Here is an 18615-nt window from a genome sequence, read left to right on the forward strand (position 1 = left end):
TGGTGGGTGTCGATTTCTGAGATGAAGTATGTTGTTTTCAATAGAAGAGTATGTTTTTCATGTTCATTGTTTTTATATATACTTAAGAGGAAATGGAATTGTGTGCACAAACACAGCAGACTTGTCTATGTGACAACGTGCCCTGTCATGTGTGACAATATACCCTGACATGGGGTAAGTTGTCACAAGTTGTCAAGTGGTATTTCATTAGTAATAACTTTTTCTTCCAGTAAATTATTCAAAATGTAAAAATGCCATTTTTTTAGACAAGACCTTAATCTAGCTAGAAAAATATATGTTGTATCTCAGTAGTAAGGCACTACTGAGAAATACACCAATGAGTAAAAAGTGTGACAACATGCCCTGCTCTCCCCTACCAATGTTGTTTTGTATGTTACTGTACTGTCTTGTTGTATTATTTGCACAAACAAAATAAAAAAAAATTAAAATTAAAAAAATATTAATTTTAAACCATACAACATATTTTTGACATGTCGGTACCTCATACTGACATTTTGACACGTCAATTTCATTTCCAGGTGTCATAACCTTTTCTCAACAGCTGAAAGCCTGTTAGTGAGATCTGTAACGTTATGCTCAGCAGTGGCAGAGGAGCTGCAGATAGCGATTTTGTCTTTATCTTAATTTATCATTCAGTGGCGGTATCATTATCATCACTGGACATTTTGATTCAAGTAGAATTTTGACAAATCAATTATGACCCGTGACCCCGACTGATCAAATGTTCAAATGGCTTTCTCTTTGTTGTTCTGGTTGTTTTCTATCCAAAGTGGACACATTTCAGATGGTTTTTGTAGAAGTGCAGCTTCAATTTGTGCTCCTGGTCGCCCCCTCCTGGGTGTCTGAAGGTGTTGTAGCGACCATCTTGGCTTCCTGCGCCTTTGGGCTGGTGGCCGATGGACACGTGGCTACAGGAGGCGACCAGCAAGGAGCCCAGCCCATCCATGAAGAACTCTACAGAGAGAGATGGACATTTGGTCTCAAAGAAAATAAATACTTGTAACACGGCTGTTCAGTGAAAACTGCAAGGACCAAACTCTGTCTCTGTATGGCTCTGGACACACCTGAGTGTCCAAACTCTGTTGCTGAATCCAAATGTCCGGACTACAGATTTGCAGACTGAGCCCTTGCGGACTATGGTTTTACCTATGCTGATGTTGACAGGGTGTCACAGTCTCCACAACTACACTGGCATATCTTATTATGCATTTAATACTCACTTTTTACATGCAGGAGGCTTAAGTTGCAGAGCAGACAGGTCCACTAGCCATTACAGGCCGATTACAGCCAACGATGGCTGAATATTGGCTTTATCATAGAAGTAGGCCTAGGTGTTAAAAACGTTGGCTATTTTATGTCATATTTGACATCTGCCTTTGGTGGTGGTGGTGTTTTTTTTTCTTGATCTGCCTTTAGAACATATCCGTAGTGTTATGAATGATGGGAAATGTTGCCAGAGAATTCTGCAAGGTAGTGGACTTCCTGGAAGTCTGCATGGAACGCCCCCAAAGTCCATATGAGAGCCCTTACAGACTTGATGAATTTTGACAGTGGACAGACCTAAACCCTCCTGGACTTCATGGGAGCATGCCGTAAAGTCTGCAAGTCCACCGAAGACCAAACATTTGGATTCAGCAACTCTCTGTATGGCTCTGGATCCACCTGAGTGTCCAAACTCTGTCTCCGTATGGCTCTGGACCCACCTGGGTGTCCAAACTCTGTCTATGTATGGCTCTGGACCCACCTGGGTGTCCAAACCCTGTCTATGTATGGCTCTAGACCCACCTGGGTGTCCAAACTCTGTCTATGTATGGCTCTGGACCCACCTGGGTGTCCAAACTCTGTCTATGTATGGTTCTGGACCCACCTGGGTGTCCAAACTCTGTCTCTGTATGGCTCTGGACCCACCTGGGTGTCCAAACTCTGTCTATGTATGGCTCTGGACCCACCTGAGTGCGCCACTCTCTGCAGCTTGGGGTCAAATCCCACCCTCCGCGCGGCGTCCGTACGAGCCAGGAAGAAGTTGACCACCCCACTGGCCAGAGAGCACTGTGGGAAATCAGTAAGTGGGTGGAACTTTCCATTGGACTTCCTGTCCAGGCAGCCTCCATCTTCCTCCTCACCTTCCTCATAGAGAAGAGAGAAGACAAACTGGTTCCCATTTACTGACCCCCCGACCTGAGAGAGAGAGCGAGAGAGAGAGAGAGAGAGAGAGAGAGAGAGAGAGAGAGAGAGAGAGAGAGAGAGAACTTTTATCTTTGAAATAATTTAATGAGAAATAATGAATAATCAATCATTAATAACCAGAAGATAAATGTTTAAAAAAGAGACTAATAAAGCAGGCAAATTCAGTCAGAATAATATAGGCAAACACAAATGATATGACAGTCTGTGTTTTAAGACGTCATTTAAAAAACTGATTATGCACTTTTCATGTATTTTTTTAACATTTTTTATTTACTTGAATGGAACATTAACATGGTTCCTGATCTGCTGTGTAAAATTTCCTGTCTCTTGGGCCTGTAAGACCATTCAGAACATGTTGTGTAATTGTTATAACATGATAAAACTAAGAACCAAGGCTGTGATCCTCCGCAGTCGGTTTTCTTTGGTCTGAAAAGTTGACTTTGTTGTATTTGGTTCATTTAGGTTCACACTGACCAATCACAAGCCAACAAGGACTTGGAAATTAAAGTCAGATGTTAGAGATTTTGGCAGCGTAACTTTATCTAAGCATGATGGACTTGTGTGTCTCTTCCTCTGTCGTGTTCATACCAGTTAAGAACACATGAAGAAATAGCTGAATATGAGCATCAGTCTAGACTTAATTTTATTCTGCTAGGTTTTCTGTCTCCTTCTACCCATAATCCCTTGCGTTTTGGGGTAGTTTCCAGTAGTTGGAGTTGCAGATCTGTTGTTAGAGGACTGAGACTCTCAATGCTGTTATTTGGTGCGACCAGAGTTCAAAGGTCATTGTTCTCACCTGGACAAACAAACTGAATTAAAGGATCTATCTATCTATTCTCACATCCAGGAGACCATTTAAAATGTGTTTTCCAAAATAAGTGGGGGAATCAGTGATGTCATTCTCACCACGTCCAGGTCAGGCACCGCCTCCATCACCTCCACCAGCTTCTCTATCTTTGTTTTCTCTGTAAACAGGAAGTCATCATCCACCCACAGGAAGTACTTGGTGGTTACCTGGGAGATGGCCAGGTTCCTGCCAGCGAACCAGCCCTGTGGGAGGAAACACGTTTCACATTGGAAATCTTTTATAGCCCTAATCCTATTGTACTATTCAGAGAATAGTACGCTTGCAGCTGAGTGTTTGGAGCGCCCTCTAGTGGCCAGAGAGACCAGCATTGCATGGAAGTCAATGAGACCAATGAGCGCTCATTGACTGAAAGGGTTCATGAATATTAAGTAGCTGGTTCCCACACAAGCCGTTTACAATATTTACTGCCAGCAACCTTTAACTGCCACTTCGCCTGCTGTAGTTTCATCTAACGAGCTACAGTTCATTAATAACAACAAACAAGACAAACAGGATTTAAAGAGCAACTAAACCCCACCCAAATCTGTGGTGAAGCCTGACACCTACTGGTGAAAAGTAGGGTACTGAACTGGCCTTCTGCTATTGGCTGATCTTCAGTGCCAGGTGATGTCACCATCTGTTGTACTCTATAGAAGGTGACACCACCTGGCACTAAACCAGCGAATAGCAGATTGCCTAGATCTCAGGCTTCACCACAGATTTGTGTTTGGGGTTCAGTTACTCTTTAATAAAGTCATGTCTCTCTGAGTCTGTGATACTTCCACACTCAGCAAAACACCACTGCTGTAAGAAACAAAAAAAAACAAAAAAAACAACAACTGTAAAACTACTGCTGGAAATGACGATGAGTACATGTGTCTGATTTTATGTGTATTATTTTAGCCTGTGTCTCATAACTCTAAATGAGTGGTCCTCAACCTCTTTTTTTATTGGGATACTGTGTTTGTTGCTCTGTTTGACCTGTACGTTGAGGAGGGACACATAAATAAAATGATATCTATCTATCTATCTATCTATCTATCTATCTATCTATCTATCTATCTATCTATCATCCATCCATCCATCCATCCATCTATCTATCTATATACATGAATTATTAATGGCGTAATGGAAAAAATGTATTTTTTATCAAAACCAAAACATATGATCAAGCTTAACATCTAGAGGAAATACTACCTGGGTCATATTATCGTATTGACCCGAATATAAGACGACCCTGATTATAAGACGACCCCCCCTTTTTCAAGACTCATTTTTGGAAAAAGACTTTTTGAAGACCAAATCTTGTGTTTGTAAAGAAAATCATTTTATAATCATTTATAATCATTATCATTTGATAATAAAAACACATTGAATAAAACAAGGTAGGCTGTTGTTTTTAATATCTTTTAAATAAAATCATGTTTTCAATATCTTTTAGATGAAATTGTCACATTTAAATTAAATAAAATGTAATCACATTTGTAAATGAACAACTTATGGTATTTAAATACCACAAAAATTAAACTGTAGTCTATTGGTATTTCTAATACCAATTAGGCTATCCATCTCATAGTGAAAAAACAACCATGTAGCCCATCAAAATTTCAATAACTGCATTAACCATCGAAGTGAAGTCTAATTGTAGAACAGTCTTGAAACAAATCTGACTGAGAGAGAAAAAAAAAATAGACTAGATTGCAATAAAACAGTAGTGCAAATTGGCCTAACTTGGCTCCTCAGATGTGTCATGTCAGGACATTAGACTATTCCTCACAGAGGTCCTCTGCCTCGCTGTGTTCACTCTCACTATTGTCACTCCCATGCTCTGGTTCCACCGGCTCCTCCCATATAACGTCATCCTCGCTGCCATCCAAGGCATTTGATATGCAGCATCTCTTGAATCCGTTGATGATGCTTTCTGGGGAAACTGCATCCCATGCTTGGAGGATCCATTCACAGAGCAGAAGTACTGCAGGCTTCTGAATTTTTCCAGACGGTGTGAATGCGTGATTACCAGACAGGAGCCACTCTGTGTATCTCTTGTGCAGATTATCCTTGAATGGCTTGTTAACGACTACATCTAACACCTGTAGCTGGCTTGTCATCCCACCCGGCATGATCACTAGGTCGCCATTCATCACCCGCACTTGAGTTTTGACTGGCTCAGTCAAGTGTCCACGGAACGCATCCAAAACCAGCATGTTCCTCTTCTTTCTGAGTCCCCCGCGCCGTCTGCCCCACACAACCTTGAGCCAGTCCACTACAAGTTCAGTCTCCATCCAGCCCTTTTCCTGGGCACGTACGATAATGCCAGCTGGCATTGCCTGTTTAGGTACTTGTGTTCTTGTGTTTCAAAATACCATCAGAAACTGTGTTTCTGTCTCTAAAGACTCACTCTCTTCTTCAGGTTCTTTCCAAAAGCCAAAGATTTGTAGCCTGATATTCAGATTGACTGGCCATTTCATTCCCACTCCATTAATCAGTCTGACATTGCCTCCATGTTAGCCATTTTCTGTGTGTGGGGGGGTTGATTTTCCCCGAACTAATCACTAGTGACTGACGTATTCGGCTGCTCTGACGCTATTTTAAGTTACACTGATGCTGGGCGTATTTACAAGTTTTACCAAGAATGTCGGTCGTTTTTGACAAAAATATTGTCTTTGCAAAGACAACCTGTTGGTTAAGGGGTGATTTCAGCAACTACTCTTTAATAAAGTCATGTCTCTCTGAGTCTGTGATACTTCCACACTCAGCAAAACACCACTGCTGTAAGAAACAAAAAAAAAAAATTAAAAAAAACAACTGTAAAACTACTGCTGGAAATGACGATGAGTACATGTGTCTCATTTTATGTGTATTATTTTAGCCTGTGTCTCATAACGAGTAATGAGTGGTCCTCAACCTCTTTTTTTATTGGGATACTGTGTTTGTTGCTCTGTTTGACCTGTACGTTGAGGAGGGACACATAAATAAAATTATATCTATCTATCTATCTATCTATCTATCTATCTATCTATCTATCTATCTATCTATCTATCCATCCATCCGTTCGTTATTATGCCGAAACGGCAATGAAAAACCGTTGCACGAACGGTTGAAACTTTAGTCCCGCCCACAACGGCGCTGATTGGCCCGATCGTTTTTCCGATCGAGAAATCACCGTTGAATAGAGCAACACCAGACGCGAGGAAATGTGCCCCACACCCTCTCTAGGCAACAGGGAAACCCGATAGGAGACCACAGCCTGCGCACGCCAATTCCTGGCTGCACACCTCAAATCCCACTGTATGCGTCTTTGACTGAAGTGAGTGCTGGGAGTCATGTAGAGGCTAAACTACATTTGTAACATAGTGTACCGTCTGGCCCTTGTGCGTAGCGCTGATGTTGAAGGTATAGCCTATCTTAAATAATTATTTTATGTTTATGCAAATCGCAGCTATTGAATAATCTTTATGTTTGATTGGCCTATTGACGCCTATTGTTCATGTTAATGTTTCCCTCCCATTGGGAGTGTGTGTGTGTGTTTGTGCACCTGTGCTGGGGGCATGATGTAGTGTTGGATGTGTTCTCCGGTGACGCTCTGTGGTTTGAAGCTGTCGTCGGCTATGATGACGTTTATGTCATCATAGAAACGCCGGATGCTGCTCAGCAACACGTTCAACTGTCTGTAGCGCAGGAAGGTCTTAGTGACGATGGAGACCTGGGAGCTGATGTCTGACAGAGAGAGGATGAGGCAAGGATTTGTTTTAAGAAAAATAAGATGTGAAGACGCAATACAAGACTAGGTGACTTATTACATTAGATTTTTTTGCAATAAAAGGGCAAGTAAAATTCCTGAGGGGGTTGAACCAGTGTGAATGGGAAGCACACTGCAAAAAATATCCATCTTAACAAGTTATTAAATCTGGTATTGAGTTGTAAAACAGGAGAGAAATTTACTGATGTGATGAGATAATAGTTTCCATTGCAACTGAACTGTGTCAATTTCTTGATGCTAATGGAACAATCCACTATATTCTACCTTGTTTCAAGATATCAACACTTTCTGAAGCAAGCAAAAACCGCAAAATACGATTTTGAGACACTATTTACACTAATTACACTAAATCACCTGTGAAGATGGATATTTCTTGCAGTGCAGCTACAGAGGGTTTTCAGGTGACATAACACATTCTCCAGTGTTCCTCCATGGTATGGAGTCCTACCTTTGCCCATGTCATAGAGGATTGGCAGGCGAGGCTCCTGGATGACGATGGGGAAGACAGCCTCATGGTTCTCATACCGGAAGTGAGCTGAGGACAGAAGAGACTTTCCTGTTTCTTAATTCTTAATTTAACATTTTGGGGTTGAGAGTGGCTCTCAACCCCAATAGGTCCATCCACATCAGAGGTGGGAAGTAACAAGGTGAGAAATACTTTGTTGCTGTACTTAAGTAAGATTTTCAAGTATTTCTACTTTACTCGAGTTCTTTTACTTAAGACTTTATACTAGTCTTTTACTCACTACATTTCAAAAGAAAAATATAGACTCAAATCGGACAGCTTCCATCCAGGAGGCAGCTGATCCAGAGCCAAATGTGATTGGCTGCTTGTTGAGCAAAGCGACGCCAGAAAGGAGGGAAAGGAAGAGAGAGAGAGAAGCAACAGGAAGAAGAGAGAAGCAACAAGAGAGAGAAAATTAACGTTCGTGATCTGAGCTGCAGACTCTTTCTCATCTGTTTATAGTTTAGAACATCAGAAATGATTTTTTTAGATGATGACTTTTTCTTTCAGACTTAAGTAAGTAAGTAAGTAAATTCAAGACCATGTACTTCTATACTTTGACTTGAGTTAAAGATTTGAAACGGTACTTCAATGAGCATTTGCACTTTTACTTGAGTGAGGACTTTGTGTACTTCTGCCACCTCTGATCCACATTGCCAGTGAATCTACATCTCTCAGCAATTCCAATACAGACTTAGGACTTACTTGACGAAGGAAACCACACCAAATTTCCCTCAGTAACTCAATATACTAATTCTACTGACCACTCACACATGCATGTGCCAACACGTGCACGCACGCACACACACACACACATACACACATACACACATACATGGCCCTTTGACTTAATCTTCTCCATCAGGACTATTTCAGTTTAGCTTGTTTGTCATTGTAATAACGCATTATGTAATAACACTGCATTATGTAATAACTCCGCAAAATGTAATACATTTTCACTTCATTATGTAATAACACCCGCATTTTGTAATACTCTGCTGCATTTAGTAATGCACAGCCTGAACGCAATACGTTTTTTTTTGATGAAAATGTAATAATATGGTGCATTATAAAATGGATGTCTTCATTCATAAAAATCATTATAACATTATAACAACAATTATTATTTTATGCATTCTAGCATGAATCATACTGACTCAAAATTCATTTTAATAAGATACTATTAGTTCAGTAGATTAGTGTAGTATCTTTCATTGGTCAAAACTACATCAACTTCAGAGTCAACTATAACACAGGTCTAATTTAATATTTGGGAGGTTTAATTTAGCTTAATTGTTAAAAATATAACGTGTACAGATGAAGACATCCATTTTGGTTGGTTATTACATAATGCACTATTATTACATTTTCATCATTAAAAAAAGTGCAACTCCCGCATTTTGTAATAACCACCGCAATATGTAATAATCTATTACATAATGAAGTGAAAATGTATTACATTTTGTCGAGTTATTACATAATGCGGTGTTATTACATAATGCGTTGTTACAGTCATTTTATGCATCTTGTTGTTGAGCATTTAGATTCTTCAGATTTAGATTCTGTTTTCAGTTGCACTGTATAAGACACATACCGAGGTCTCCAGTGTGTATGTGGTAGACAGTGCTGCTATAGGAGACTTTAGCCAGCAGGTCGTTGAGCTCAGCCAGGCTGCTGGACTCCAGTCAGCCCACTCTCACCATCACCTGTTTGTTTATAACCATGGATTTACATCAAAGAAAAATGAGAGAAACAACAACATCTCAACAGTGTGCCAACATCTCTTGTTGGCAGACTGTTGTTTGTCTGCCAACAGACAAGACAGACAGATGTACGGTGACTGTCGTTGAATGGGCATTTCTCCAACCATTAAATTATTGGTCATAGCATTAGTCGTCGCTGCAAGGAAGCAAATATGGCCAGCAGTAGATTACATGACAGAATAATTATTACTTCTGCAATGGCAAGTAACTCTTGGAAAGCTCTCTCCATTGTGATCCTGTCTCACCTGCACACACCTACTTATTGCTTAAAGCCATTAATGGAAACGCACCTGATTCACATTTTAAGATTGTTGACTTTTCAAAAGTTCGCTTAGAATTTGTTTAAAACCTGAATGGAGACATAGTTACTGAATCCCTACCACCTCCAGACCCCGACCTCTGACCTCCCTATGGAGGGGGGCGAGAGAAAGGACAGATTCATGAAGTAATTACATCTCATATTATGTCTTAAAATGTTTTACTTTTATTAAGATAAGTGTGAAAAATATATACCATTGTGGTGAGTGTTAGTAAGTAATAATAATAATAATTGATTACATTTATATAGCGCTTTTCTAGGTACTCAAAGCGCTTCACATATGTGGGGGGGGGGGACTCAACTCATCCACTAAGTAAGGGATAATGCACTGCAAGCTGTTCATGATTGCAAAATACGCCCAAATACACCTGCTGACTGCCTCGCTGTACATATCCAGTTTATTACATGACTACTTATCAAAGACATTAATTATTGACATGAAATATTAATTTGAAAATATTTTATTACAAGCTGAAGCAATTTACAAGCTTCATTCAGTCAGAATTCCATGTAGGAAACTCTGGAAAGATTTCTCAACCCTGAGCCTTTTGAAATGCAGTTGTCTGACATCACGTCAATATGGCGGCATACACTGTAAATGCTACACATCCCTACTTTTAGCATGTTCATAATCTTTGTCAGTATTACATGGCCTTAAATCTGTCAAAACACCCGTGTGAAAATGGTTAAACATATGAATTTGAAATGTAAAGTTGCATTTACAGTTGCTTGCCAGCTAATGTTGCCAAATATAATTGACATAGCATTAGCTGTTGTAGAAGGCATCCATGTTTCTTCTCTATTTTTTCCAAGGTTTGAACATGGTCCTAATATTGGAGTCTCACCTTTGACCTTTACCCTTTCACCTGGACTCTCTGTGGCCAAGACTCCTCTGGACACATTCAGCGACACCTACAGGACAAACACATGAAGTAACAGTCTTTGTGTGTGTGTGAGTGTGAACCTAGTGAGGACCAGAACCCATTTCTTTGATGTCCTCTGAAAGTGTTTCCACAGTCATTTTACCCCTGACATCATATCCATCATATCAACAGTACGAATATCATTATTAGCATCATTAGCATTCCTCATTAAAACCAATGAGCTAACCTGCGTCTGCATCTTACAACTTAGCCATTTAACTGATGCTTTTATCCACAGAGACTTGCAAAGGCTAGTGCTACTCTGAATCTACATGACATTTACATTAAGGAGAATTCCCTCTTCCACACCAAGGTTTGGCTTCACACTCTACAATAAAGGCATGTGTAAAGTTCAGAGTAGAAGAAAGGCACGCACGTCCTGACTTAAGAGCAGGTACATGGTGAAGAGTCCGCACACTGCAATGCTCCCTTTAACAGGATTTGGTCTTGAACATTATCTATTAATCATAATCTATGAATTTATTACCGAGCCATCATGCTCTAATAAATTCTGCAAAAGGAGGCATCGCAGTGTGCGAACTCTTTGTCATTCCATGTGAAAGGTTTGGGAAACATGACAGTAAAAAACTTTGGAAGTTTGAGACTCGCCTTTCCTTCAGTGTCGATGGAGGCTTTCATTCCAAAACGCTAAACAGTTTTGAAAAAATTGCTGCCAGAAATTGTAATGTAGTATTTCAAAGACACAGATAATTTCATTCCCTCATACTAAAACTATTGAGTAGGCAAAGGTCTTGATGCCTCATGACCTTGATAGAAACCCAAAATGTCTTTTACTTTGCCCGCAACCATTTTATTATAGAAGGATTTTTTTTTTTGATTTTTTTTTAAAAGGGTGAAGGTCTCATTTTGGAATGGATTTGTTAAATCTTGTGTGTTTTCACATTCCAATTCAACTTCCCTGCTTTAAAAGTTTATTTTTCATCTGCTTTACAAACATTTGAGAAACGCACATTTTATGATGTAAACTTTCATTATGTCTCATCCAATCACAACTTTTCTGTTAGCATCTATCCTTAATGAAGAGTGGAACCAAGCGGAGACCTGCACTCCAAACCCACAGCCACAGAATCAGAACAGATAGAAAGGACAGTTCCTGCTGTCTAATGAGAAATCTGTACAGAGAGAAGGGGCAGGAAGTCAGTGTGGGGTGTGAGCTCTTCCTACAGGGAGCATAGAGGTGAACAGGTAGACCTCTGCCTTCTCAGTTGGCTTACACTGGAAGCGTGTTTGACAGCTGACACTGATTATATAGTAAGACAGTCAAAGTTTTGTGCTGATATTTGTTACTGTTCAATTTTGACCATTTTCATGGCAAGAAAAATCCAACTATTCAAGTTCAATTTTGTTGATTTATGTAGTCCTATATGGAGGATTTATCATCATGGGACACTAAAACTCTGCCCACCCTCTCTCTGGGATATATTACTGCCTTTAAAAGAATAATTATATGACTAAAAGTATAAACGAACATTTAAACGAATAAATAAAATGTGCGAAGAGCATGAAATGTCATGTCAGGTTTTCCAGACTGGAGACAGACAGGAGGAACCTCCATTATATCACAGGTGATTATATCTGATATCTAATAAAAGGACGATATCTGCTCCATTGTTCAGTCGAACCCTACTACTTAGCTTTACAGGCCATCAGTCCAGGTAATGGAGTGGGTGGTAACTTGTCGTGTGGTTCGCTAACTGACGTGTCATGTATTTTCTCAACATGTTGTTTGATGGCTACATCCATTTTGGACTTGTTTTATTTTGAGATTACATTATTGGCATTTGTAAAACTGGTTCCGCTAGTGAAGAAGTGAAACAGGAGATTGGTCTGGAGGGTTTTAGGTTGGCTCATTTTACATTTCACCTTTTATTTTATTCATTCAGCTGAGGCTGTTATCCAGAGTGACGAACAAAGAGTGAGCAGGTTGACATTTGGGTTACACTGATATATCAGTGCTGATATAAGGAGCCGATACTGGGCTTTTTATTAAATATCAGATGTTGCCTATGTCTGATATGATGGAGGTTCCTCCCTGAACACAGCTACAGAAAAACTGGAAAACCTGACATGATGTTTGATTTTCTTGGCACAGTTTGTTTCTTGATTTAACTGTTCGGGTACTTCATTCGTCTGGGGGTCAATGGAGAGATTTAGTGTCCCACGATGGTCTAAATTCTGTTTCCATCCTGACAAGAATAAAAATCTGAGGTAAACACTGGATACTTTAGATTTTGGTCAAAAAATGGTAAAGATACTGAATATCAGCACAAAATATCTGCTGATTTGAATACAATACAATCAGTATTTTTGAAAATGGAAAAAGACATTTAATATTGTCTACTGGCACCTTCAATCCAAAAATATCGGCCCTCAGAAACAAACCCATATCGGTCATATCAGCGTCTTGCTGCTGCAGGGCCTGAACTCACACCTCGCCCCAATGTTTCTGTCCCTTCCTGCTTTGTATCTCCAAGGGTAACATCAAGATGGCCGCCGTAGCATGTTTGATAACATACTTACCTGCCTTCAAAACAGTAACACCAAGTAGATTCTGATTTCTGTGGGAACCCTACCTTCAATATTTTGTATTTGTTGTATTATATTAGATATGTTCTGTTTGTTGTATTATCTTTAATATGTTTGTTTGATGTATTCTCATCTGTATATCCAGTAGATCATTAAATTATTGAAGTTTCATCTTATCTCCTCCTTGCAATCCTTATCAAAGATTCGGCAGCCATCTTGTGTGGACCAGCCAGGCGGTCACTGTAAAGTTGATTAGCTCTGGGATCACACCAACCTTATAGCTGCTTCTCTGTCCTGTGTGCAGCGCTAAACCTGAAACCAAAACGACTTCTGGCGTCACACACCAAGGTTATTATTGTGAACGAAAACTAACGAAATAACGAAAACAAGTTGTGAAAAAACATTTTCGTTAATTGAAATATAAATAAAAACAAGGCTTTACAAAAAAACGATAACTAACTGAAAATGTATTGTGTGTTTACAAAACTAACTAAAATAAACTAAAATTATAGAGAAAATGTCTTTAGTTTTCGTCTTTGTCAATTTATTTCATACATAAGCCTAGTATTTAGAATTTTTGAATCTCGCCCCTGACAAATACCACATATTACAAACAAAGGCTAAAACTAACACTGAAACTAATAAAAACTAAACTAAAACTAAGCATTTTCAAAAAATAAAACTAAACTAGCAAAGCCGCTTTAAAAACTAATTAAACCTAAACTGAAATTGAAAACAAAAAGTCAAAACAAAATAAAAATAAAAACTAATGAAAAATGCAAAACTATAATAACCTTGTCACACACTCATACTGTCTTGTTTAGTAAGGACACACATTCAACTCAGGTTTAATGGAGCCATCAAACTTGGCTAGTTGTGTTGTTTTGGCTGCTATGCTGCTCTTGTGGTAACATGAGAGCTGAGGTGAGGCCAGCTGAGGTGAGAAGACTGGTTCGTTCAGGACCGACTCATTTAGTCACCTATGTAAAAATGACAGTTTGGGAGCCAGCAGCCCTGACCACCCCCTCTCCCACACACACACACACACACACACACACACACACACACACACACACACACACATCTTGCTTTGCTGCCCCAAGTAACATTAGGCTTGGTCAAGTCCAGTCTCAAATAATGATAAATTTGGTAGACTGTTTGCTGCCATGAATTTGGACTAAATTACAGTTGTACAAATGCAAACTCTAACTCTTCTGTCAGATCCAACAGCCATTGCTAGCTTGCTATCATGTTCATTCTACTGTCTCATGTAAAAACTGGAAACGGTGAACCATGAACCCACCGAACAAACTAATTATTCACAGTTGTACTGTGTCTTTTGAGCAAAAGGTGGCACTGCCTACGGTTTGTTCAGTCTGGTTCAGCAGTGGAGCTTCTAATCCAAACACTGGCAACTGAACTACTGAACCAACTGAACGAATCGTACAGTTGCATTTGTGCCATGAAGTAGTATGTTGTTTGGCTGCCATGACGACATGAAGAAATGAACAAGGAAGTCTGAGAATGAGTGAGTTTGTTGCAGGGCTACCGGAACAACGGGGGCGAGCTGGCATTTGACCCATCACTTTTGGAGGTGTGGTGCCACCTCTGGTTTGTTTTGACTGTGGTTGGTTAAGCATGTTTTTGGACAGTAGCTGGTATTGAAGTCATTGCCAAGGTAGGCAGATAACAACTGCTCACTTTGTTTTTACAAGTCTAACACCAGTGGTGTAGTGCAGGGTATACGCAGGTATACGGCGCAAAAGTAGTGAAACGCAGGAATAAAAACAGGAGAAAACAGACAGATCAAGAACTCCTGGTTACCACAAGAGTTACCATAGTATGGAATTCCATTTTAACAGATTTATGAGAATTATCAGCACCGTTTGAACAAGTCTGACCAATCAGGTTGCTTTGGCTGAAACTTGACTACGTCTTTAACCAATCAGATTGCTGATTAGTGTTGTAGTGTACCTGGTATGAGAGTGGGGGTCAAAGGTCGCACTGTGAAACCCTGGATGGGATACTGCAGAGGAGTGTTAGACGGAGCAAACAGCAGACCGGATAGTACAGACCTGGTCCTGTAGAGAATGTGGAAAATCCCTTGGAATGTGGTAATATTGATAGAAATTACTCATAATGTAAATCTGCATATTATGAACAATCATCAGCTATTTCCCCTTGCTAATTCACTCTTATAACCTTTATCAGTCACTGACAAATTTGTAAAGGTGAAATCTAGAAAAATGTATTTGTATGGTTTGTGCAAAAAGGCAGATTTGGAAAAAAATGTTGATGTTGCTGTGAAATTAAGGCTCTTACATGACTTAATATGAACTGGTAAATAAATACGGCAAATTTCGGCTAAGCACTCATGTTGTTTTGGCTGATAAGTTATTTTTGCCGTTTTAGATCTACAATATGGTTGGATAGCGTTAGTGTTAGGGTTAAATTCAGGTTTAGGGTTTATTTTCCGACAGTCAGTCAGTCAGTCAGACAGTCAGTCAGACAGACAGTCAGTCAGTCAGTCAGACAGTCAGTCAGTCAGTCAGTCAGACAGACAGTCAGTCAGTCAGACAGACAGTCAGTCAGTCAGTCAGTCAGTCAGACAGTCAGTCAGACAGACAGTCAGTCAGTCAGTCAGACAGTCAGTCAGACAGACAGTCAGACAGACAGACAGTCAGTCAGTCAGACAGTCAGTCAGTCAGTCAGACAGTCAGACAGACAGTCAGTCAGACAGTCAGTCAGTCAGTCAGTCAGTCTACCTGGCCTTGTGTTTTTTGAGCTCCTCTGCCCGACGTTGCTGCAGCTCCTCATACTGCTCCTTAGGGAGGAGTTCTCTGATGATCATCGAGCCTTTAGGGCAGCGACAGGGAGCGGGGGGGCGGGGGACGCTGGAGGGCACCATCCTGGGGGGGGTTAATCAAACTAATGAAGCTGAGGATATCAAATGTTTTTGGATTTTGCTATTTTATATGAAATAGTCCATGATCAGTAAAACTGTGAGGGTTGCCAATGATCCGTGGCCGTTTAACTAGCCATTTAGCTAGACTAAAGCAGATTTTCAAGATTACATTTTCCCGACATATGACTATTGATTAGCTTCGGGCAAAATGAAATGAAGAAAATTATCACATACAAATTAGTTCTACACAGTCAAATAATGTTAAACTAACTAGGAACTTGAGATGTGCATCTGTAAATAACACTTATTGACCACTGAGGCAAAATGAATTTTACACATCACCTGATATCCTGACCTCACCTGACATCACCCGACATTGTGACATCACATAACATCCTAACATCACCTGACATCACATAACATCCTGACATCACCTGACATTGTGACATCACATAACATCCTAACATCACCTGACATCACATAACATCCTGACATCACCTGACATTCTGACATCACCTGACATTCTGACATCACCCGACATTGTGACATCACATGACATCACCTGACATCACCTGGCATTCTGACCCTGATATCCTGAAGTCACCTGACATCACCTGACATCCTGACATCACCTGACATTCTGACATCACTGGACATTGTGACATCACATAACATCCTGACATCACATGACATCCTGACATCACCTGACATTGTGACATCACTGGACATTGTGACATCACATAACATCCTGACATCACCTGACATCCTGACGTCACCTGTCATTGTGACATCACATAACATCCTGACATCACATGATATCCTGACACACCCGACATCACATGACATCCTGACATCACGTAACATCGCTCTTTAGCATCAGCTGACAGGTGATATTGGCATTTTCACTGGTTAATACGGCTAAGGAAGACAGAAGAATTTTGACCCTTTTGGCTTGTAGTATACACACACACACACGGACACAGTGGGCTTTACCGTAGCTGTTGTGTGGCCTCAGTGGCGTCCTCTAGAGGACAGTAGTGGAACAGCAGGAAGTAGAGCAGCAGCAGGATTAACACACACACCGCAGAGACCTTCTGACCTGCTCTGCTAAGCACAGCCATCTGTAGACACACACACACACACACAATAAAAAAGGAAAAAGGTTGAACACCACTTCTGTGGTCTCCCAAATGCTACACTCGAAAAATTATTTCAGTCTGTTTTATAAAGTTTATGTACAGAGCCCATCTGGTGACATATCTTATGGCCATGACTTATTAACGCATTGGAACAAGATCATTAAGACTGTCCAAGACAATGAAAACTTAGAATGTTGCATCAGGGCTACATACAGGATACTGCAGACAGGAGAGGTTTGAATTGATTTCCTTTTATTTTCATCTTGGAATTAATTTTCACTGCATGACCATCAGCATGCAAAATCCAACTGCTACTCGGACAACAAACGATCCCGCCTTCTGCTGACAGCACAATGATTTTGTTCCCGTGCGTTGAGTAATCTCTGCAAACCAGTAATCCCTTAAAAAACCTTTACATTAATTCGCCCCTTAATTCATGCAAAATCCCCATAAAATTAATTAAGGGAGTCTTTAAACTCCCCTTAATCTTTGACTCCTTACTTACCAGCCCCCCCTTGACTCATCTGTTGTCTGCCTCCAATCACCATCTACTCCACCCCCACCCCCCCGGCTCCCAGACTGACTCTCCAACCTGACGACTCCCCCCCCCCCCCCCCCCTTGACTTCTCCAGTGCTTTCAACACCATCCGGCCGGCTCTACTGGGTGAGAAGCTGACAGCGATGCAGGTGGATGCCCCCCTCGTGTCCTGGATTGTCAACTACCTGACTGGCAGACCACAGTATGTGTGCTTGCAACACTGTGTGTCGGACAGAGTGGTCAGCAACACTGGGGCCCCGCAGGGGACAGTCCTGTCTCCATTCCTCTTCACCCTCTACACCACAGACTTCAACTACCACACAGAGTCCTGCCATCTTCAGAAGTTCTCTGATGACTCTGCTATGGTTGGATGTATCAGCAAGGGTGAGGAGGCTGAGTATAGGGCTGTGGTGGGAAACTTTGTCGCATGGTGTGAGCGGAACCATCTGCAGCTCAACGTGGCAAAGACAAAGGAGCTGGTTGTGGATCTGAGGAGGGCCAAGACACCGGTGACCCCTGTTTCCATCGAGGGGGTCAGTGTGGACATTGTGGAGGACTACAAGTACCTGGGAGTGTACATTGATAATAAACTGAACTTGGCTAAGAACACTGAAGCTCTCTACAAGAAGGGCCAGAGTCATCTCTACTTTTTGAGGAGGCTGAGGTCCTTCAACATCTGCCGGACAATACTGAGGATGTTTTATGAGTCTGTGGTGGCCAGTGCTCTCCTGTTTGCTGTTGTGTGCTGGGGCAGCAGGTTGAGGGCAGCAGACGCAAACAGACTCAACAAACTGATCCGCAAAGCCAGTGAGGTTGTGGGGGTGGAGCTGGACTCTCTGGTGGCAGTGTCACAGAGGAGGATGCTGTCCAAGTTACATGGCATCTTGGACAATGTCTCCCACCCGCTTCATGACATGCTGGTCAAGCACAGGAGCACATTCAGTGCAAGACTCATTCCACAGAGACGCTCCACAGAGCGCCACAGGAACTCATTCCTGCCTGTGGCCATCAAACTTTTCAACTCCTCCCTCAGAGTGTCAGACACTCTGAGTCAATAGACTGGCTCTTGGACTTATTTCATTTCACCCCTATCAGCAGTTTATAACCTCATACTTTATAACTTACAATTTACAATTTCACATTTGGCAGACGCTTTTATCC

At 41.0% G+C, this 18615-nt stretch overlaps 1 protein-coding gene across 1 annotated transcript; it reads right to left on the bottom strand.

Moving 5' to 3' along the window:
* Nucleotides 1-781: 781 nt before the first annotated feature.
* LOC139668059 (beta-1,4 N-acetylgalactosaminyltransferase 1-like) lies at nucleotides 782-16898 on the bottom strand. Its single transcript, XM_071547533.1, is given in 12 exon segments — nucleotides 782-975; nucleotides 1971-2199; nucleotides 3115-3258; nucleotides 6591-6772; nucleotides 7264-7350; nucleotides 8915-9003; nucleotides 9005-9026; nucleotides 10248-10314; nucleotides 13147-13184; nucleotides 14847-14953; nucleotides 15638-15781; nucleotides 16771-16898. Coding segments are annotated over 12 exon segments (1431 nt in total).
* Between the last annotated feature and the right edge of the window lie 1717 nt (nucleotides 16899-18615).

This window comes from Centroberyx affinis, unplaced genomic scaffold (genome assembly GCF_046629955.1).
Source record: "Centroberyx affinis isolate AG114_WGS23_722 - 3 ecotype Tasmania unplaced genomic scaffold, CSIRO-AGI_Caff_v1 ptg006006l_1, whole genome shotgun sequence".
Taxonomy (NCBI): domain Eukaryota; kingdom Metazoa; phylum Chordata; class Actinopteri; order Beryciformes; family Berycidae; genus Centroberyx; species Centroberyx affinis.